Source organism: Tinamus guttatus, unplaced genomic scaffold (genome assembly GCF_059628265.1).
Source record: "Tinamus guttatus ecotype Peru unplaced genomic scaffold, ASM5962826v1 Tinamus_guttatus_pri_ptg000710l, whole genome shotgun sequence".
Taxonomy (NCBI): domain Eukaryota; kingdom Metazoa; phylum Chordata; class Aves; order Tinamiformes; family Tinamidae; genus Tinamus; species Tinamus guttatus.
The window spans coordinates 1,006,333-1,021,808 of NW_028289244.1; the positions used below are offsets into that span (position 1 = coordinate 1,006,333).

Sequence of the window (15,476 nt, forward strand, 5' to 3'; positions counted from 1 at the left end):
ACGAAAATGCACCAAGGAGAAAAGCTGCTGGCAGCCCCCTGGGAGAGCCTGGCTGGGTGTCACGGGAGAGGCTGGTGTTGAGGGACATGTCACTTGCTCCTGCAGGAATATATGGAGCTCCACCCTATGAATATATGGATATATATCCATATGGAATATGTGGAACCCCACCATGGCCATGCTGAAGACTTTGGCTTCTCTTTTTAACTGTTTTATATTTTGTTTTATGTTCTCCCCTGGGATTTTCTGTTTGTCAGAGAGCCTGTCCTGGAGGTTACTGTGAGCCCCTGTATCTGGATAACCTGCGAATGTCTGATGTGCCCATGACACCTTTTAGAAGGGAATTGTTTGCTTTTTAATGACTTGGCCAATACAGCCATTCTGATTTCAGCTCAGTAGTTGCTCTATAATATTTCTCAATATCATATTAACTTACATATATACATACACACACATATATATGTACACATATGGTATATACCCACTTTCCCATATTGCTGACAGAAGTTCCCTTTCATTCCAGAGCATCGACCTTAAGACTGAATTTTTCTGCATTTATGTTATTTAATGTTGTTCTAAATTATTTCATATTTAACTTGTTCCTGATTATTTCTTTGTTTAAGAGGAGAGGAAAATCGTCCTTAGTGCCTTTCACTAATTTGTTGTCTGCACACATCCTAATTTTCACCTTTCTCAACAGTTCTGTTTAGCCAGTCCTGTATATAGGAAAAAAACTACTAGTCTGTTTGTATAATTTCTCTTCCTATTTATTGGCTTTCGAGCTGTTTATTTCTGATTATTCCTAGTTTTCTGATAAACTCTATCTTGTATATATCAGCATTGTGTCCTTGGAGCATGTTCATACCGTAAAATAAAATACTTGATTCCTAGTTCCATCTTTCTTTGTGTTTTTTGCTTTTATGCCACCACCCTGTTTCTAACCCACTGGAAGTGTGGAGGAATGGTAGGAAGGCTGGTCCAGAGGGTTTGCGCAGCTCTGACATGCAGCCCTTCTTGGAGAAGCTGCACCTGGAGAGCCCAAGGGAGCTGGAGCCCTGGGAGCAGCTTCTCATCCCCCCTAACGCAGCTGCTTCCCGCTGCATCGCTGCTGCCGCCACGAGCCCCATGCAGGTGGGTGCTGCCATGGGCAGAGGGTTTCATCCAACTCTGCATTTCTAATTCTCTTGTGGCTCTTGGCAAGCCTGTCACATCCGTATTAGTGCGGATGGCGTGAAGGTACCTGGTGTGATGAGTGCTCAGCATCATTTCTTCTGTGTGCCCGGTATTGATCTGCGTCGCCTCCCTTCCTTTGGGGCTCAGCCTGCTCGTGCAGAAGGTAACAGGGTGTTTTTGTGATCTGCAGATAATTTGGCAGCTCCCTTGAGAATACTCTGACTCAGCTGATGCTCAAAGCAAACCCTGCCAGTTCTGGGACTTTCCAAACGCCCCTCCCACGCTATGCCAAAATAAGTTGCAAAGTGATAGATACCTCAATACCTGTAAGACTCCAGTCACCTACTGCTGGAGATGGAGCCAAACCCCAGCCCCGCTCGGCTGGACGTGTCTCTCCAAGCGGGTACCTTTGCTCCGTGTCCCTCTTTCTCTCAACCTTTGCTCCACGCCAGGCTGCAACACAAGGGTTGAGGACTGGTAACTAAGGCCTCCTTCACCCCAGTGCTTGTGTCACAACTGGCATCTCCCTCCCTTGCTCTCCTGGGTGCTTCATCTGCCACCTTGAAACTCAAAGAGCCTCCTATGTTCTTCATGTGCTGGCCAAGAAACATTCAGCGTTAGCCAACTTAGTCCAAAAATACATTTATTTAAAAATAGATATAAATAATCTCTGAAAATACAGTGTCATTACAGTAGGAAACCAGTTGCTTTCACTTCAGATGTGACTGGTTTTTGCTAATCGTTGGTGGACTCTTTTCAGGTCCTGTAGGAAACGCTTCAGTGAGGTAGTGTTGCCTGCTGCCACTGGACACGGTAGCTGCGAGAGGGGAAAAAAGACATTCAGACCATTAATATTCTTGCTGGGGTGTTTGAGGTACGAACAGAGTCTTGTCTGCTAACAGGAGCAAGGTAGAGAGCTGGATGGAGCCCCAGCAAAGAGGACCGAGCAGTGCGCAGTGTTGAAATGCCGAGTGATTTGCCAAAAAGACGGTCTGCTCAGAGCAGAGCGGCTGGAAAGGAGCAGAGTCCAAGCAAGGAGCAAAATGCCTCTCTAAGGTCTTTTGGTGTGGAATCGCCATGAAAAGGAAAAAGGTGCCGAAGGAAGAGGCTGGAGGTGCAGGGAGGTGCGAACGCCCGCGGGCTGCTGAACGGAGCCCGTACCTGGAGGGCCGCGCTCGCCCGTCGCACCAGCTCGTGCAGGTTGATGGCGACGCCTTGGAGCTGCCTGTGGCAGCTCTGCCCCTCCGAGGCCACCGCCGCTGCTCTGCACAAGAGCTCAGCCTCTTCCTGGAAGAAGAAAAAATGCGGGGTGTTTAGACCCTTCCCAAGAACTGAGACCATCTGTCCATGTAGTATGAAGAGCTTCATTAGCATTAGATGAAAACATCACGGAACATTCTCTTCCCTTCTGAAGGGAGTCCAAAAAACTCTAGCCTAAACCTTCCTCCATGTCTGTGTGCAGGTGGAGGTTGTTCCTGCTGTCTGGCCTGCGATTCCCGGCCTCTGGAGCCCAGGAATGAGGCTGCGGCCGGGCTCCTGAGCCAGCTGGGAGCCATGGGGCAGAGCTGGGCCCGGGAGAAACTTCTTCCCCTGCAGGTCTCAGGCTGCTCGCCCGGCTCTTGCCTTTTGCCGAGACTCAGCCCTGCACAGCCCGATCCCCCTGTCCGCGTGCAGCCCCACGACACCGTCCTCGTCCCCGGGGCCAGCACCAAGGGCTGCCTTGCTCCATGTACGAGAATGCTAAAACAAATCCCCCATAGAGTCATTTCCTCCAGGTGCTGTGAACTGATGAAGTCCTATGCCAGCTTTATGCCTGAGATGACGTAATAGGAAAAGGGACTTCAAGAGTTTTTGGAGGAAAAAAACCCCAGACTATTCAATTTTCTTCTCTGTGACTCTTCTCCAGAAATGAGAATCAGTGGGTGGTGGCTGGGTCTGCTTGGATTCCTTCAGCCCAGCTAGCCCCTTCTCCCATGTCCTGGTCCCTGGCCGAGCCGTGGCCAGGGCCACGTCATGCTGGGCTTGATACTTACAGAGCCGAGGGCCAGGCTTTGCGGCATCGCACGCGGGGTCCCCTGCTCTGCGTCAACCTGTGGAGGAGAGAGGAGCAGAGGGGCCATGAGCTCCCTGGGTGGGCGCCAGAGCGGCCTGGAGGTACCTGAGCCCTCTGCGTTTGCTCTGGAGGGGGGTCATTTTACACTACTTGGAGATAAAGGGCACCTTGTGGGACAGCTTTGGAGGTGGCCGGCTGAGGAGATCCAGGGCACGTAGAATTTAGGGGAAAAGCCTCCTTCTAGCATCGTGTTTGGCCGCTCGCCACCGCCTCTGCTCCCTGCGGCCGGAGCCTGGAGGCACTTTGGCCATCCCATCCCATCCCATCCCATCCTCTCTCCCTTCTCCCTTGGTCTCTCCTCGGGGACATGAGGCCGGAGCTGGATCCGGAGCCTTCCCCATTGCGCCCTGGGGCAGGAGGCAGCCCCGCGGGCCGGGCCTCCGCGTGCCCGGAGGCTGCAGCCTCGGCTTTCTGTGAAAACAGGAACTGCAGCGCGGGGCGCTCGGCTTAGGCAGCACTTTTCGGAGCAGAAACAGGCTGCGCTATCTGCTATTAGATCTGCGAGTGCGAGAGCCTTCCTCCCGATAAGCGGGGCGCGAGAGGGATAGTGTCTGCGCCGCGCTCGCGATGCGCCGATAGGCGCCGGCGGGTGTGACACGCGGTGCCGCTCCAGGCCAGGGAAGAGTTTCCTCTCTTCCTTTTTGAAAAAGCTTAAAAAAAAGAGAAAACCCTGCCACACCGAACGCCCCTTGCTGCCTGCTCCCTGCTCTCAGCCGCCCATGGGCCGGGGCCAGAAGCTGCTCCCTGCGTTTGCAGCAGCTGCTTTGGGCCCGGGCGAGTGGAGCGCGTGGGAAGGCGCTGGGTGACCTGGCAGCTTCTCTTCAGCAAAGCAGTGAACAGGCATCCTTGCCATCAGTCTTTGGCATCAGTCTTTGATGTTTTTTTGGTTTGTTTTAATCCAATTCCCCCATCAGAAGGCAGAAACACGGCTTCTGTTTTGCCCTCTTGTCACCTCTACTTTCCCTTGCCCCAAGCGCCTCCTCTCCCAGCTACCTCCAGCGCCCGCTTGCTCTCTCTGGATAAAGACAACCGCATTTTGCTTTCTTACCTTGTGCTCTGCAAAGATATTTGTCACGTTCATCTCGTCACAGGAAACCTTCACCAGGGGACAGAACAGGGCAGAAGTGAGACTAGAGAAATCGGTAACGCGGATCCTCCCCAAGATGCGCCGGGCCCAGGTGAGCAGCTGGCACGGCCCTTTTTTTGACTCAGCATCACTTTGCAGATCCCAACCAAGCCACCCGTCCCTCCCCAGGCCGTGCAATCACACGTACCGTGGTGCTCATGATGCCACGCAGCAGCCTGATGTTCTCGTTCAGGATGTTTATGCTCGGCGGGAGCGCGGCCTCGTGGCTGCGGCAGGCGAGCAGGCAGCACACGGCGAGCAGTCCCGCGAGCTTGGTGCGCATGGCCTGGCTGTGCTGAGTGCCTCGCCTCGCAAATTCTGGATTTTTGGCTGAGCTGCACCTGTGTGTGCTTTTCTGGAAGGGCATCTCTATTTATGGCTGCAAAATTGCTGAACCCACGGGAAAAAGTTATTGTTCCTTTAGCTGCACTTTCCAAACTTGTTGCTATCCAATTTTTTTGGTAAAAGTTGAGATTCTCTTCTGATCTTGCATTACGTTTCAACATAGGAAATTTCCACCCTTCAGATAACACTGGTACGAGTCAGGTCACGTACGAAGAAAAAGTATGTGAACTACCCCGTGTGTCCTCCCCATTTCTCCGCATCCCAGGCCTTGCTCTAAAGGGCGACGTTAAGGGCACCATGTCCAAGTTAGGACCCTGGAGGTGACGACAATTAAACAAAAGCACTTCCCTTTGTCCCTGAGTGCCCTGCGAGAGGTTCTGTCATGTAGTTGTTGTGTCATTTGAATATCTCCAAATCATGCAAAGCGTCGTTCATCTGCATATGTTTTCTGTTGACAATGTTACCTCATCCTGCACGCGGGGAGGGATGGAAAGCAGCAGCGTGATGCCCGGCCTGGGGCCCTCACCTGCAGCACACGGGATGTCCCCATCCCTCCTGGGCCATAGAAGATCTCTGGAGGTCCCTTCCAACCGCAATCATTCTGTGCTCCTGTGATATAGATTTATGGAAACCAGTGCCCTTCTGGCTGAATGGGCTCCCCAAAAAAGAGTGTAAAACTGCTCTGGTGAGTCCTGCAGGGACCGGGGTGGGGTTCCAGGCTAACTGGGGGGTTCTTCATGTGCAGCCTGCCTATGTCTGAGGTTTTCACAGTGCTACGGGTTGTGGGACTCCACCTTCCACCATCCGCATCCCAAGGACCTGGAGGCCCCCGGTCCTTCCTGCCCCATCCATGGAGGCAGCCGGGCGAGAGCTGCTCCGTGCTGGCAGCATCAGCCCGAGATGTCTCAGGAAACAGCACTGAGAAATTAGCTGAGCTGGGAAAGTCTGGAGTTTTGTAATAACTAATAGGTATTTTTCTAACTCAAATAGCAACTTGCAATCAGATGCTTGATAAGAGCTTGTGAGTGCTTTATTAATTCAGGAGCAGCCAGACTGAGAGTAGTTTTTTTACGAGATGCCCCAGATGAAGTTGGTGCCACTGACTCAGAAAGACCTCTGTGAGGGATTTGCCACCGGAATGCCGCGGCATTTCCTACTTACACCTTTCTCGATGGAAAGTAGATAAGCGCGAGCTACGGCGCGGCAGGAGCTGCTGCTGTGTCAGGGCTGCTGCTCGTCACCGGCGGGGGACGGAACCAGGGCGCAGGGACAGCTCTGCTGAGCCAACCCGGGGGTGGTTCAGGCCATGCTGGGACAGGGATGCGCAGGGATGGGCAGGGATGCTCAGAGACCTGCAGGGATGTGCAGGGGTACACAGAGATGTGCAGGGACATGCAGGAATGCACAGTGTGCGGAAAATCTCGCTGTCAAGAACTGAATGTCCAAAAAGGAGACAGAGGAGTCCTGAAACTTTATTCGAATAAAGGGAGAGTCCACCGGACATATCCCTGTGGGGTCTCTCAGATTGCTGGGGGACACAGCCCCCCCGCTTTTATCCTAATTTCCCGACCGAGGGACGCCCTCTCCTTTTCCCCATTGGCCAAGGTACTCAGAAGTTACAGCCTTCCCGGCCCGCCTACACCAAACTCCGGTCTCCCGCCATCTGTTCTCACCTGAGCTCACCGACTCCTTTGTCCCCCTTGCTGAAGAATGTGGGGGAATTGCCCTACTTCCCTCCTTTGTAAAGGCCCCCATCTCCTTGCAGATGGCTCTTTTTGTCCCACTCGGCTCATGGCTCCACTCAGTCTCCCCTCCCTTTGTCCTGCTCTTCAGCCAAACTGTGGAGAAACCCCCTTATTGATGAATACAGAAACTTGAGCATTGTGTTCAACAGGGATGGTCAGAGATGCACAGGGATGTACTGAGATGCAGAGAGATGCACAGGAATGCACAGGGATGTGCAGAGATGTGCAGGAATATACTGGGATAGGCAAGCGTACACAGGGACATTCAGGGATGCGCAGGGGTACGTAGGGCTGCTCAAGATCCAGAGCGGGCAGGAGCTGCTGCCTCCCCTTGTCCCATGTGGGCAGGTGGCCCAGCACAGTCTGTGCCTGGTAATGGACTAATCTGGTCCCGTCCGAAGCAGTGCTGTCCCCTCCTCTGCTGTTGTGGCCATTTTTCAGGCTTTCTTCCTGCCTGGCCCTGCCTCCCTCCTGCCCAGGAGCTGGGGACTACCCTGGTCCTCCGGTGCACTGATTCATCGCTCGTAGTGCGTGGCGTTTCGGCGACGCTGTGACACGTCAGCAGCTGTTGGAGTCCCTCTCTCGTGCAGGTTGTTTCTCTTCCAGCTCTCCTCCCGTGCGGTGAGCCAGGAGCTCTGCTCCCTCTTAGCTTTCTTTTTGCTGGGCTAAATAACCCAGGTTTTGGGTTGCTATATGAGCGGGGTAGCGGCACCACGTGGCCTCTGCTCCTGCAGGGCAAGCAGTGCGCGCTGCTGCACCATGAAGGGTAATATCGTAAATGGGAATATTCCCAAGAGTACCAAATAATAATAATGATAAAGCCACACTGTAGTCCTTGGTCAGTGCTGCCTCCTTCCCACCCGGGTGCTGGAAGCTGAGCCCCAAGCCGCTCCACATTCCGGGTTGCGCTCCGAGCCGAGCTCCTCTCCATGACCAGGAGCACCGAGGGATGGGAGGTCCCCTCCTCCCGGGAGCAGGACATGATTCCCAGCACCGGGGACCTTGGCACAGGGGCCTGGCCCTGAGCACCGTCCCCAGGAGAGCTGGCCTGGGAGCCCCAGCACGGCCGTGTGTGTCCCCTGGAGCCGCGCACGGATCGTGTCCGCCAGCCCCTCTCCTGCTGCAGTCGGGATCGCCCCACGCTGGCTGCTCCCTGCGCTGCCATCCCTCCATCAACCAACCTCCCTGCTGTCCTTTTCCTCATCTCTGCCCTGCTCCAGGTTCCCCATCCCTGTGCTTTCCTGAACCCCAAATCTCCCCCCATCCTTGGGAAGCACCAGATCATGGGTAGACCTGCTGGCTTCCTCGGTGCCTCCGCATGGGCTGGACCCGCGCAGGGCTGGTTGGTCCCGTGTGTCCCCTTGAAACCAGCCCTCGCAGGGGGCATTTGCTCTATATTGCACCAAGCACCGGCCCTTCCTTTTTTCCCCTGTGTTTCAGACCAAAGAGGCTGGACCTTGACATCTTTGATTAGCTCCTCAGTTGCTAAGAAAAAGGGAATAAAACAGCAAAACCCATAGACTTGGAGAACTTGTTGTTTGTAGTTTATTGCTTAAGCCCGGAGACAGTTTAATATCAGTGCAAAGTTGAAATGAAAAATATTAAGATATCCAAAATACATGAAAATTTGAATATATTAAAAACTCTGTTGTAATACAAATATTTAAATATATGGAAGAATAATAAATTAGGAGTCAACACGCGCTTATTCGTTGCCTTGGAAAGGCAATTAGACAATGACCTTTCCCTAGGAACGAGTTAGCACTCTTTTAAATATGGACTACATCACACAGAATGACCCTCATATAAGTTAAAAACGTGATATATATTCTGAATATTGACTTTGTCTTTTTTCTTAATCCCAACTGGAAAAAAGCATCTGCTCACCTGCTTTCACAAGTGGGACTTTTTGGTCTTGAATCCTTAGATTTCTCAATATAAAAATAAGTTATTTAAATAAGATACAACAATAAATAACCTCTAGCAGTAAGATGCTGTGGAGCAGCTATTAGATAGAGGGGTTCCCAGTCCTAGTCTTCACTATTAATAATTTAAAGGGTCTCCAACAGTAGAGGGGACACACTGCGAGTCACGGCAGGAATTTGCTAGGGCAGAAGCGCCGTCCCCCGGCGGCCACTCTCTCCTCCGGGGCCCGCGGCGCTGCCGCCCTTCGCTCATCTCGGGCTCCATCGCCACCGTTCTCGGAAGTGGAGGTGGCCGCGCAGGGAGGCCGGGCCCCGCTCCGCTCCGCTCCGCGCGCGGGCGGTGCAGGACGGAGGCGGGCGGCCCGCGGCGACGCTCACGGCGCCGGCTCGGCCGCGCGGGCCGCCAGGCGCCGGTACATGCCCTGCGTGAAGTTGCCCAGCTCCGGCAGCAGGTTGCGCAGGTAGATCTCGCTCTCGCCGGGCAGGGAGCAGCTCTGCGGAAGGGGACACCAAACCCTCAGCGCTCACAGCGGTATTAAAAGCTAAACCCGCCCCCGCCACCACCCCGGCGAACCCAGCGGAGCAGACGCTGGGTTTCCGCAGTGTCTCCTGGTGCAAAGCCAACGCCACGCGATGCCAAGCGGGATGCAAAAGCTGGGAGCTGCTCTTGCCCTGCCAGGACGCCTGCCTGAGCACTGGGTGACCTGCTCCCCACGTGTGCATTGAGCACCCCCACGAGGGACAGGAGGGGACCCCCCCCCCCCGGGCTCTTGCAGAGCCGCAGCACCCCTGGGACGGTTGGCCGAGCTCGAGCAGCCCTGCAGCACCTCCACGGTGCACAAGCTCCGTGCCTGCCAAGCGCCACTCGAGGACCCTCTGCTCACCGCTTTGCTGTGCAGGCTCTGCAGGTTGACGAGGAGCGGCTTGTAGTCCATCTTGCACTTGGTGACCTTGCTGAGCGCCGTGCTGGCCTGGCACAGCAGCTCCTGCTCCGAGAGCTGCACGGGGCAACACGGAGAGATGTTAGAGCTGCGGCACCTCCGACGTGCCTGGATCCCTGGCAGCGACGGCCTTTGCACCCTGGGTCCTCACCCGGGAGCCCTTTCCCTGCCCTCCGGTCACCCTCTCAGTCTTGGCCGCGTTAAGTGACTTGCTGCCACTGCCATGCACAGAGCTCAGTAGTCCCCAGCACTGCTCGCATCCCCAGCACTGCCAGGCAGGAGCAGGATGCGGGAACCCCGGCATGGAGCCCTCGGAGGAGCGAGTCTGCTCCCTCTGCCCTCCCTTAGGCCAAGGTGACCAGGACTCCGTTACGTGGCCCTGCAAGCGGGAGCGCTGCTTCTGCCTGGTTTTATTATGTGTTTTGTGCCTCTCTGCCCCCCGTTTTACCTTTCGGTCCGTGAAGACGACCTGGGCCACCCGGGTGTCATTGCAGGGGATCTGCGGGAGGAAGAAGAGGGAGAGGCGTCAGTGCTGGGCACCCAGTGCAGAAGGTACTCGCCCCCCAAAGTGTGACCTGCCAGGCCCTATCGCGACCAGAACCGGGAATCCTGCCCCTGTCCAGGGCGTGCAGTCATAAGAGATAACGGGTGTGAGCACGCAAGGACAGGAGAGCCAAATCCCAGGCTTTTCACCCCAAATGAGGGTGGCAGAAAGGAGGCACTACCACCATCCAGCGCCCCAGGATGTCCAGCTTTTCAGCCATCCAGTTGATGATGCCCATGAAGGATAAAGAGATGCTGGATGCCACACGTCAGCGCCCGCCCGCTCTCAGCCACGTCCCCATTCTAACCTGTGGTCTCGCATTCAACTGCTGGATGAGGTGGGTGATCTCGGAGAGCTTTTGCCTCGGGGATGTCGGTGCCGACGGCCGAGAGCAAATCGCATCTATCAGGTAGAGCAGAGCGAAGAGGGTCTTGAGCAGGGCGAGCATCCTGAGCGGGCTGCGAGCTGGTAGGTGCCAGGAGCCGCGTCCGCACTGACTCGCTGCCTGTCTCGACCCTGTATTTATAGGGAGGTGAGGGAAGACTTGGCCATGTACTACCAAATATAGGGCTCTTCCTGTAGTGATGTGTCGGTCGGGCTAGACGTGGAGTTCTCCCCAAAGAAGGGCATTATGTAATGATAAGCAAAAAGCTTTTCCCCCCTCACCAGCCGCGCCGCCCGCGTGCCTACCTAGCAGATCCTAATCACCTGATTGATAGATGAAGAGGTCTTGAAATGAAAAAGTTAGGCTTTCTCCTTAATGGCATGTTCACCATTGACTGTGCTCCACATGAGGGAGAGCGTGTGGCAGATGGGGTGAACAAACACTGAATGCTGCATTTTAGATAAACATCTTCTTATGAGAAGATAAAAGCCATCTAGATAAAAGACAAAAAGACGGGATGTGTGGGGGGATTCTGTGGAAATTTTGGGGAGGAAACTGTGAGACCCAAGTGCAGGGTATGGATGAAGAGAATGGGAAAAGCTGATGTGAGAGCAGGGCGTGTGGGGATCAGCCAAGGGAAGGGGGCTGGAGCTGGCTGTGGTGCGGGGAAGGGTTTTGTGTGGGGAGGCAGCTGCTTCCCACACCACGGGGCATCTGCATCCCGGCCAGTGTTGTGTCCCGATGGATGTTTGGGTGCATCCCTGAGCTGGAGCATCCCTGAGCGGGAGCATCCTTGCATTGCAGCTGGTGGCCACAGTCAGGCACAAACCCAGGTGCTACCAGTCTTGGCAGCCTCTGCTGCTCCCCAAAAAGCCCGTCCTGCTCGCGAGGACGATGCCAGCGGGAGATGCCCTCTGTGAGGGCCTGGGCAGCAGCGCCTCTCAGGTACCAGACGATGCAGGAGCAGGCGCTGGGCTTGGCAGGGATGTGCAGCCGGTGCCACAGCTCGAAGATGCCTGAAGCGACGTTTCAGGCAAATTGAAGCACCTGATATTGCTAAAACCGGAGCACCTTGTCAGGACCCCCTTCCCAAGCCCTCCTGCTTTTCAGTGTTTGTGTCACACATGCTCACACCAGCTGGCCCCAGGGCTGGCCCCGTGTGCCAGAGGGATTAAAACAGTGTCACAACCCGTGCAGCTCTGTGGATGCTGTAACTAGGACACTGTGCCCTGCTCCCACTTGCTCCTTCTTCCAAACACTGATTTGGGGCCCACCCCTCTGCAATGGGCACCCTGCTGTTTCTGGTGCTATTGCAGCAGAATCCTCCACCAGCTGCCCCGGAGCGCCGCGTCCCGGCTGCTCGCCCGTGGGCGCTGCTGGCACAGGAGCAAAATAAAACATTCGTTAACATGAAAAAAAGCCCGAATGTGGGTCACCCCCACAATGTCTCGCATCAGCACATGCCGTATCTCAGGGATCAGTGATTGGGTTTACAAACTGGTTGCGCTTGAGCGCTTGGGACGGTGGCAGCGCTGAGCCCCGCGCTCAGCACCCGCAGCCAGATGTGCCTATGGATTCACACATGCAACATTTGCTGCATAAGTCAAGTTGCACAGAATAGGATGAAGGAGACTTTGTATCACATTTCCTGACACCATGAGCTCACGGTGGCAGTGGAGACTATTACCCCCCACCCCGCGGAGGTTGCTGAAGCCTCCCGAGGGGTACTCAGCAACCCGTCATAGCGAAAGAGATGGGTCCTGATAGCTGCTGTGACATTTAGATGCTAACAGGGCTGCATGGAGGCATTATATGATTAAGCTTTCGAAAGCATCATCTGTAATTGTTGGTCTAGTCTGCGGTGTTTGTTTGTAGATAATTGCGTTTTTTTTTCTCCATTTTTAGGGCATGCAAAAGCTTTTTACCTACAGGCACGGAGAGGGGGAATGTCTTGTCCTCCCCATGCTTAGAGATGACATCCAGGATGAGCTGCTCCATCCCCTTTCCAGGGCTGGCCTGCGATTCCTTCTCGTCCCCGTTGAGGATAGATGTGACACTGCCTTTCCTGCAGTGTCCGGCACCTCCGCTGTTCTCCAGGGCCCCGTCGCATTGAGCAGCACAGACTAGAGCAGGAGCCAGGAAAAGGGAGCCGCGGGATGGGGCGTTTCACACTTTTTGTTGCACCTGCTCTGGACCCAGCATCGTCCCCGCTCCTCCAGCGGCTGGGGCAGCCCCGGGAGCAGCGGGTAGCACAGGGCGGCGCTGGATGCTGGATCGTGCCACCCGTCCAGCTCCAACGCAGCCAGGGAAGCTGGAAAAGAACAAATCCGCATCCATGTGGCTCGTTTCGCTGGAATACCCCGGGATGGAGCCCGCAGGCTGACCCTGTCCTAAGGAACAGGGGCCTAGAGCAGCAGCCAGAACCACTGGCAGTTCCAGAGCTCTGGGCTGCCGGGCTGAGGCGGCTCTGCAGCCTCCCGGCACCAGCCCAAGACACCACCTAGGGATGGGGACACAGCCAGGGACGGGGACAGCCCTATGTGAGCTGTCAGCAGGTTCATGGAGCCTGCCGGACACAGGGAATCCAGCCCTTGGCTGGTGTCACTCAGAACCTGCCCGCCACGTCCCCCCAGGAGCGGATTCTTTTAAGAAATGGCCCTTGTCATGCGGTGCCGGGGGAGCGCGCGGTGCCGGAGCAGGAAGCCTCCGGCAGCACCGGGATCCCCTTGACGCAGCACTGGGGGCGGCTGACGGGGCCGATCTCTGACAGCCGCTTCCTGTGGGGAGCGCAGGGGACGCGGCAGCGCCGGAGCCCCCTCCGCCCCCGGCCCCGGCGCGTGGGGCTGAGCGCGGCCGCGCTCGGCGCATGTCCCGGCCCAGCGCCGCGGGGAGGCTGCAGGCGGGCAAGGGAACAGGGATCGGTTACATGGAAACTGGGGGAAAAACACGGGGGGGATTTGGTTTAACACTGACACTTTACATAGGAGAGGGCACCGTTTCCCCACCGGAATTCCTGATTTTCCACATTTCGGCAAGAAGTTTAATTCCCAAGGTTGGGGGTAGATAGAAACTCTTGGCAGTTGGGAAAGGAAGAGTAAGAGCAGATTTGGGCTAAAATATTTCTGGGTTTATGGAGGACTTTCAAACCATGGCTGGAGCTTGGAAAAAAAAAAGAAAATGCCAGGAATTCCCATGGGAAAGGGAGCCGACGCTGCAGGTGCTGCAGTTCTTCATGCAGACAGGTATACATGGCATGTTAAAATTATGAGGTAGAATAGGAAAAATTGAAAATTCAGAGTCTATTTTTTTTTCTGTTGATTTTATCTTTAAGAAAATTCCCCTTCAGGAAGTAGCACTAGAATCAGTGAAGCATCCTGGTTAAAACTGCAAACGCCATGCATGTTAGCAGCATTTTCCTACCTCTGCTCTTCCCTCGCCCTGGCTCAACTATTGCCTTTCCAGGAATCTGGAGAAGTGGCGCAAGAGCTCTGTGTCCCCATCAATCCATCCATGGAGCAGTTCACAGTGTGACCAGGGCGACTTTGATCCTTTTTATTATGAGAAAATGCAGGTGGAAATACTTATTTCAAGTGCTCAGTGCCTGGTATTACCCTTTAAGGCATCAACCCACCTACATCTCAAGTCACTAAGCTCAAAGGCAGAGCTGGCTCCTGCCTTTGTTTTCTACCCGTTCGGGGCACATTTTCACCACTGCAGCTTGGTGCAGGTTTCTTGCAGCCACTGCCCGTGCAGGTGCCGTACGAGGGCAGCGCTGCAGAGCAGCAGGCCAGGGCACAGCCCTGCCAAGGCTCCGTGCAGCTCTGGGCCAGGCCCTGTCCATGGTGCTTACCCCACGGCCGGGCACACGGGGACTGTCCTTGTCCCCAAGGCAGCTTTAGCAGCAGCCCGAGCCCTGCGAGGCTCCGGGAACTGTCCTTCGGCCCTGGGGAAGCACAGGGAAAAGGGACTCTCACATCGCAATGGAAAAGGGAGGCAGAGTACAACATTCCCAGCTCCCTTCCTTTATTTTCCCAAAGAAATATGTTCCAAAAGTGCTAGGATTTTTATTGCAATGCTTTAAACCTTTTTCCTTGGGAGCGGAGCTCACAATGTCTGTGAGGAGGTAGAGCCACAGGAGCAGCCCCCGTTTGTGAACTTGCACCTGCATTGCAAGGCAGAGACACAGGTGCCACAGCCCAGGAAGGGTAAGCTCACTTTTTGACTTTTTGTGTTTTTTTAATTACCTTTTTACAGTCGTCTTTTCCAGGTCAAAGATAGTTGTCAATTTCTTTCATGGAGATGTTTGCACTTCTCTGCGCCCCGTGGTTTGTGCCAAGCTGCTGTCCCTGCTGCAGCCCGTTGCCCTGCAGGGCCGTGAGGGGGAGCTGCGCCCGTGCAGAGCCGCTCCGCAGCAGCACCGCTCCTTTCGACACACAAATTCAGACTCCAAGGCATTTTTCTTATCATTTCTACAGAGCTTGATTATCTGACGTAGGATAAAAACATAACCTCAAGTACTTTAGATATAACTCCCATAAATGTCATCACCTTAAAGTGACAGAGGGAGATGACATTTCTCCCCCCTTAAAGCAAAGGGACCGGCTGTGGGCTCTGGTTAGAAAAAAAATGCTTCTGTCATCTGTTGATTCATTCATCTAGTTGAGACTAAATAAGTCTAAGGAAATTGTTATGCTGGGCTTGCAGTTTTGTGAAGATTTTGTCTTTTCAAAGAGGAATAAAAGCTTGAAGCTTGTGAATTTTGTGCAGACAAGAGGGAGAGCCACAGTCACATCCTCACTTATACAGATGCAAACCAATGCTGAATGTGCCCCAGCCAAGGGCTGGAGGGCAAGCCCTCTGATCCTGCTTCCAAAGGATCTTTTTCTGAGGTCAGGCTGGTGAAGTAAATCATAACTTTATTTTCACTTTAAAGAACAAACTACATCTAAAAGTTAACTGCTGGGTATTAATTTACCTTCTGCCAAAGTACAGCAATTTTTAAACTGATGCACAGAAATACGTGCAAAGATAGAAAATTTAAAAGTTAACACAGTCAGACTCTAGCTAAAATTCTTACAAATCCCCATAATAGCACACAATAGTACAGGTATTTCCAAAGGCTTTCATTTCAGCTTTGTTAAGTAATACAATTACACTAGTTTGTACTAATTACTAGAAA

General features: G+C 54.2%; 1 protein-coding gene across 1 annotated transcript; it reads right to left on the reverse strand.

The window, feature by feature from the left end:
• Positions 1–1,888: 1,888 nt before the first annotated feature.
• Positions 1,889–4,695, reverse strand: IL4 (interleukin 4). The gene is made up of 4 exons (XM_088536914.1): positions 4,561–4,695; positions 4,335–4,382; positions 2,335–2,460; positions 1,889–1,990 (listed from the first exon to the last, which is right to left on the reverse strand). The coding sequence occupies exons 1-4, from the start codon at positions 4,693–4,695 to the stop codon at positions 1,889–1,891; spliced, it is 411 nt and encodes a 136-aa protein (XP_088393040.1).
• Between the last annotated feature and the right edge of the window lie 10,781 nt (positions 4,696–15,476).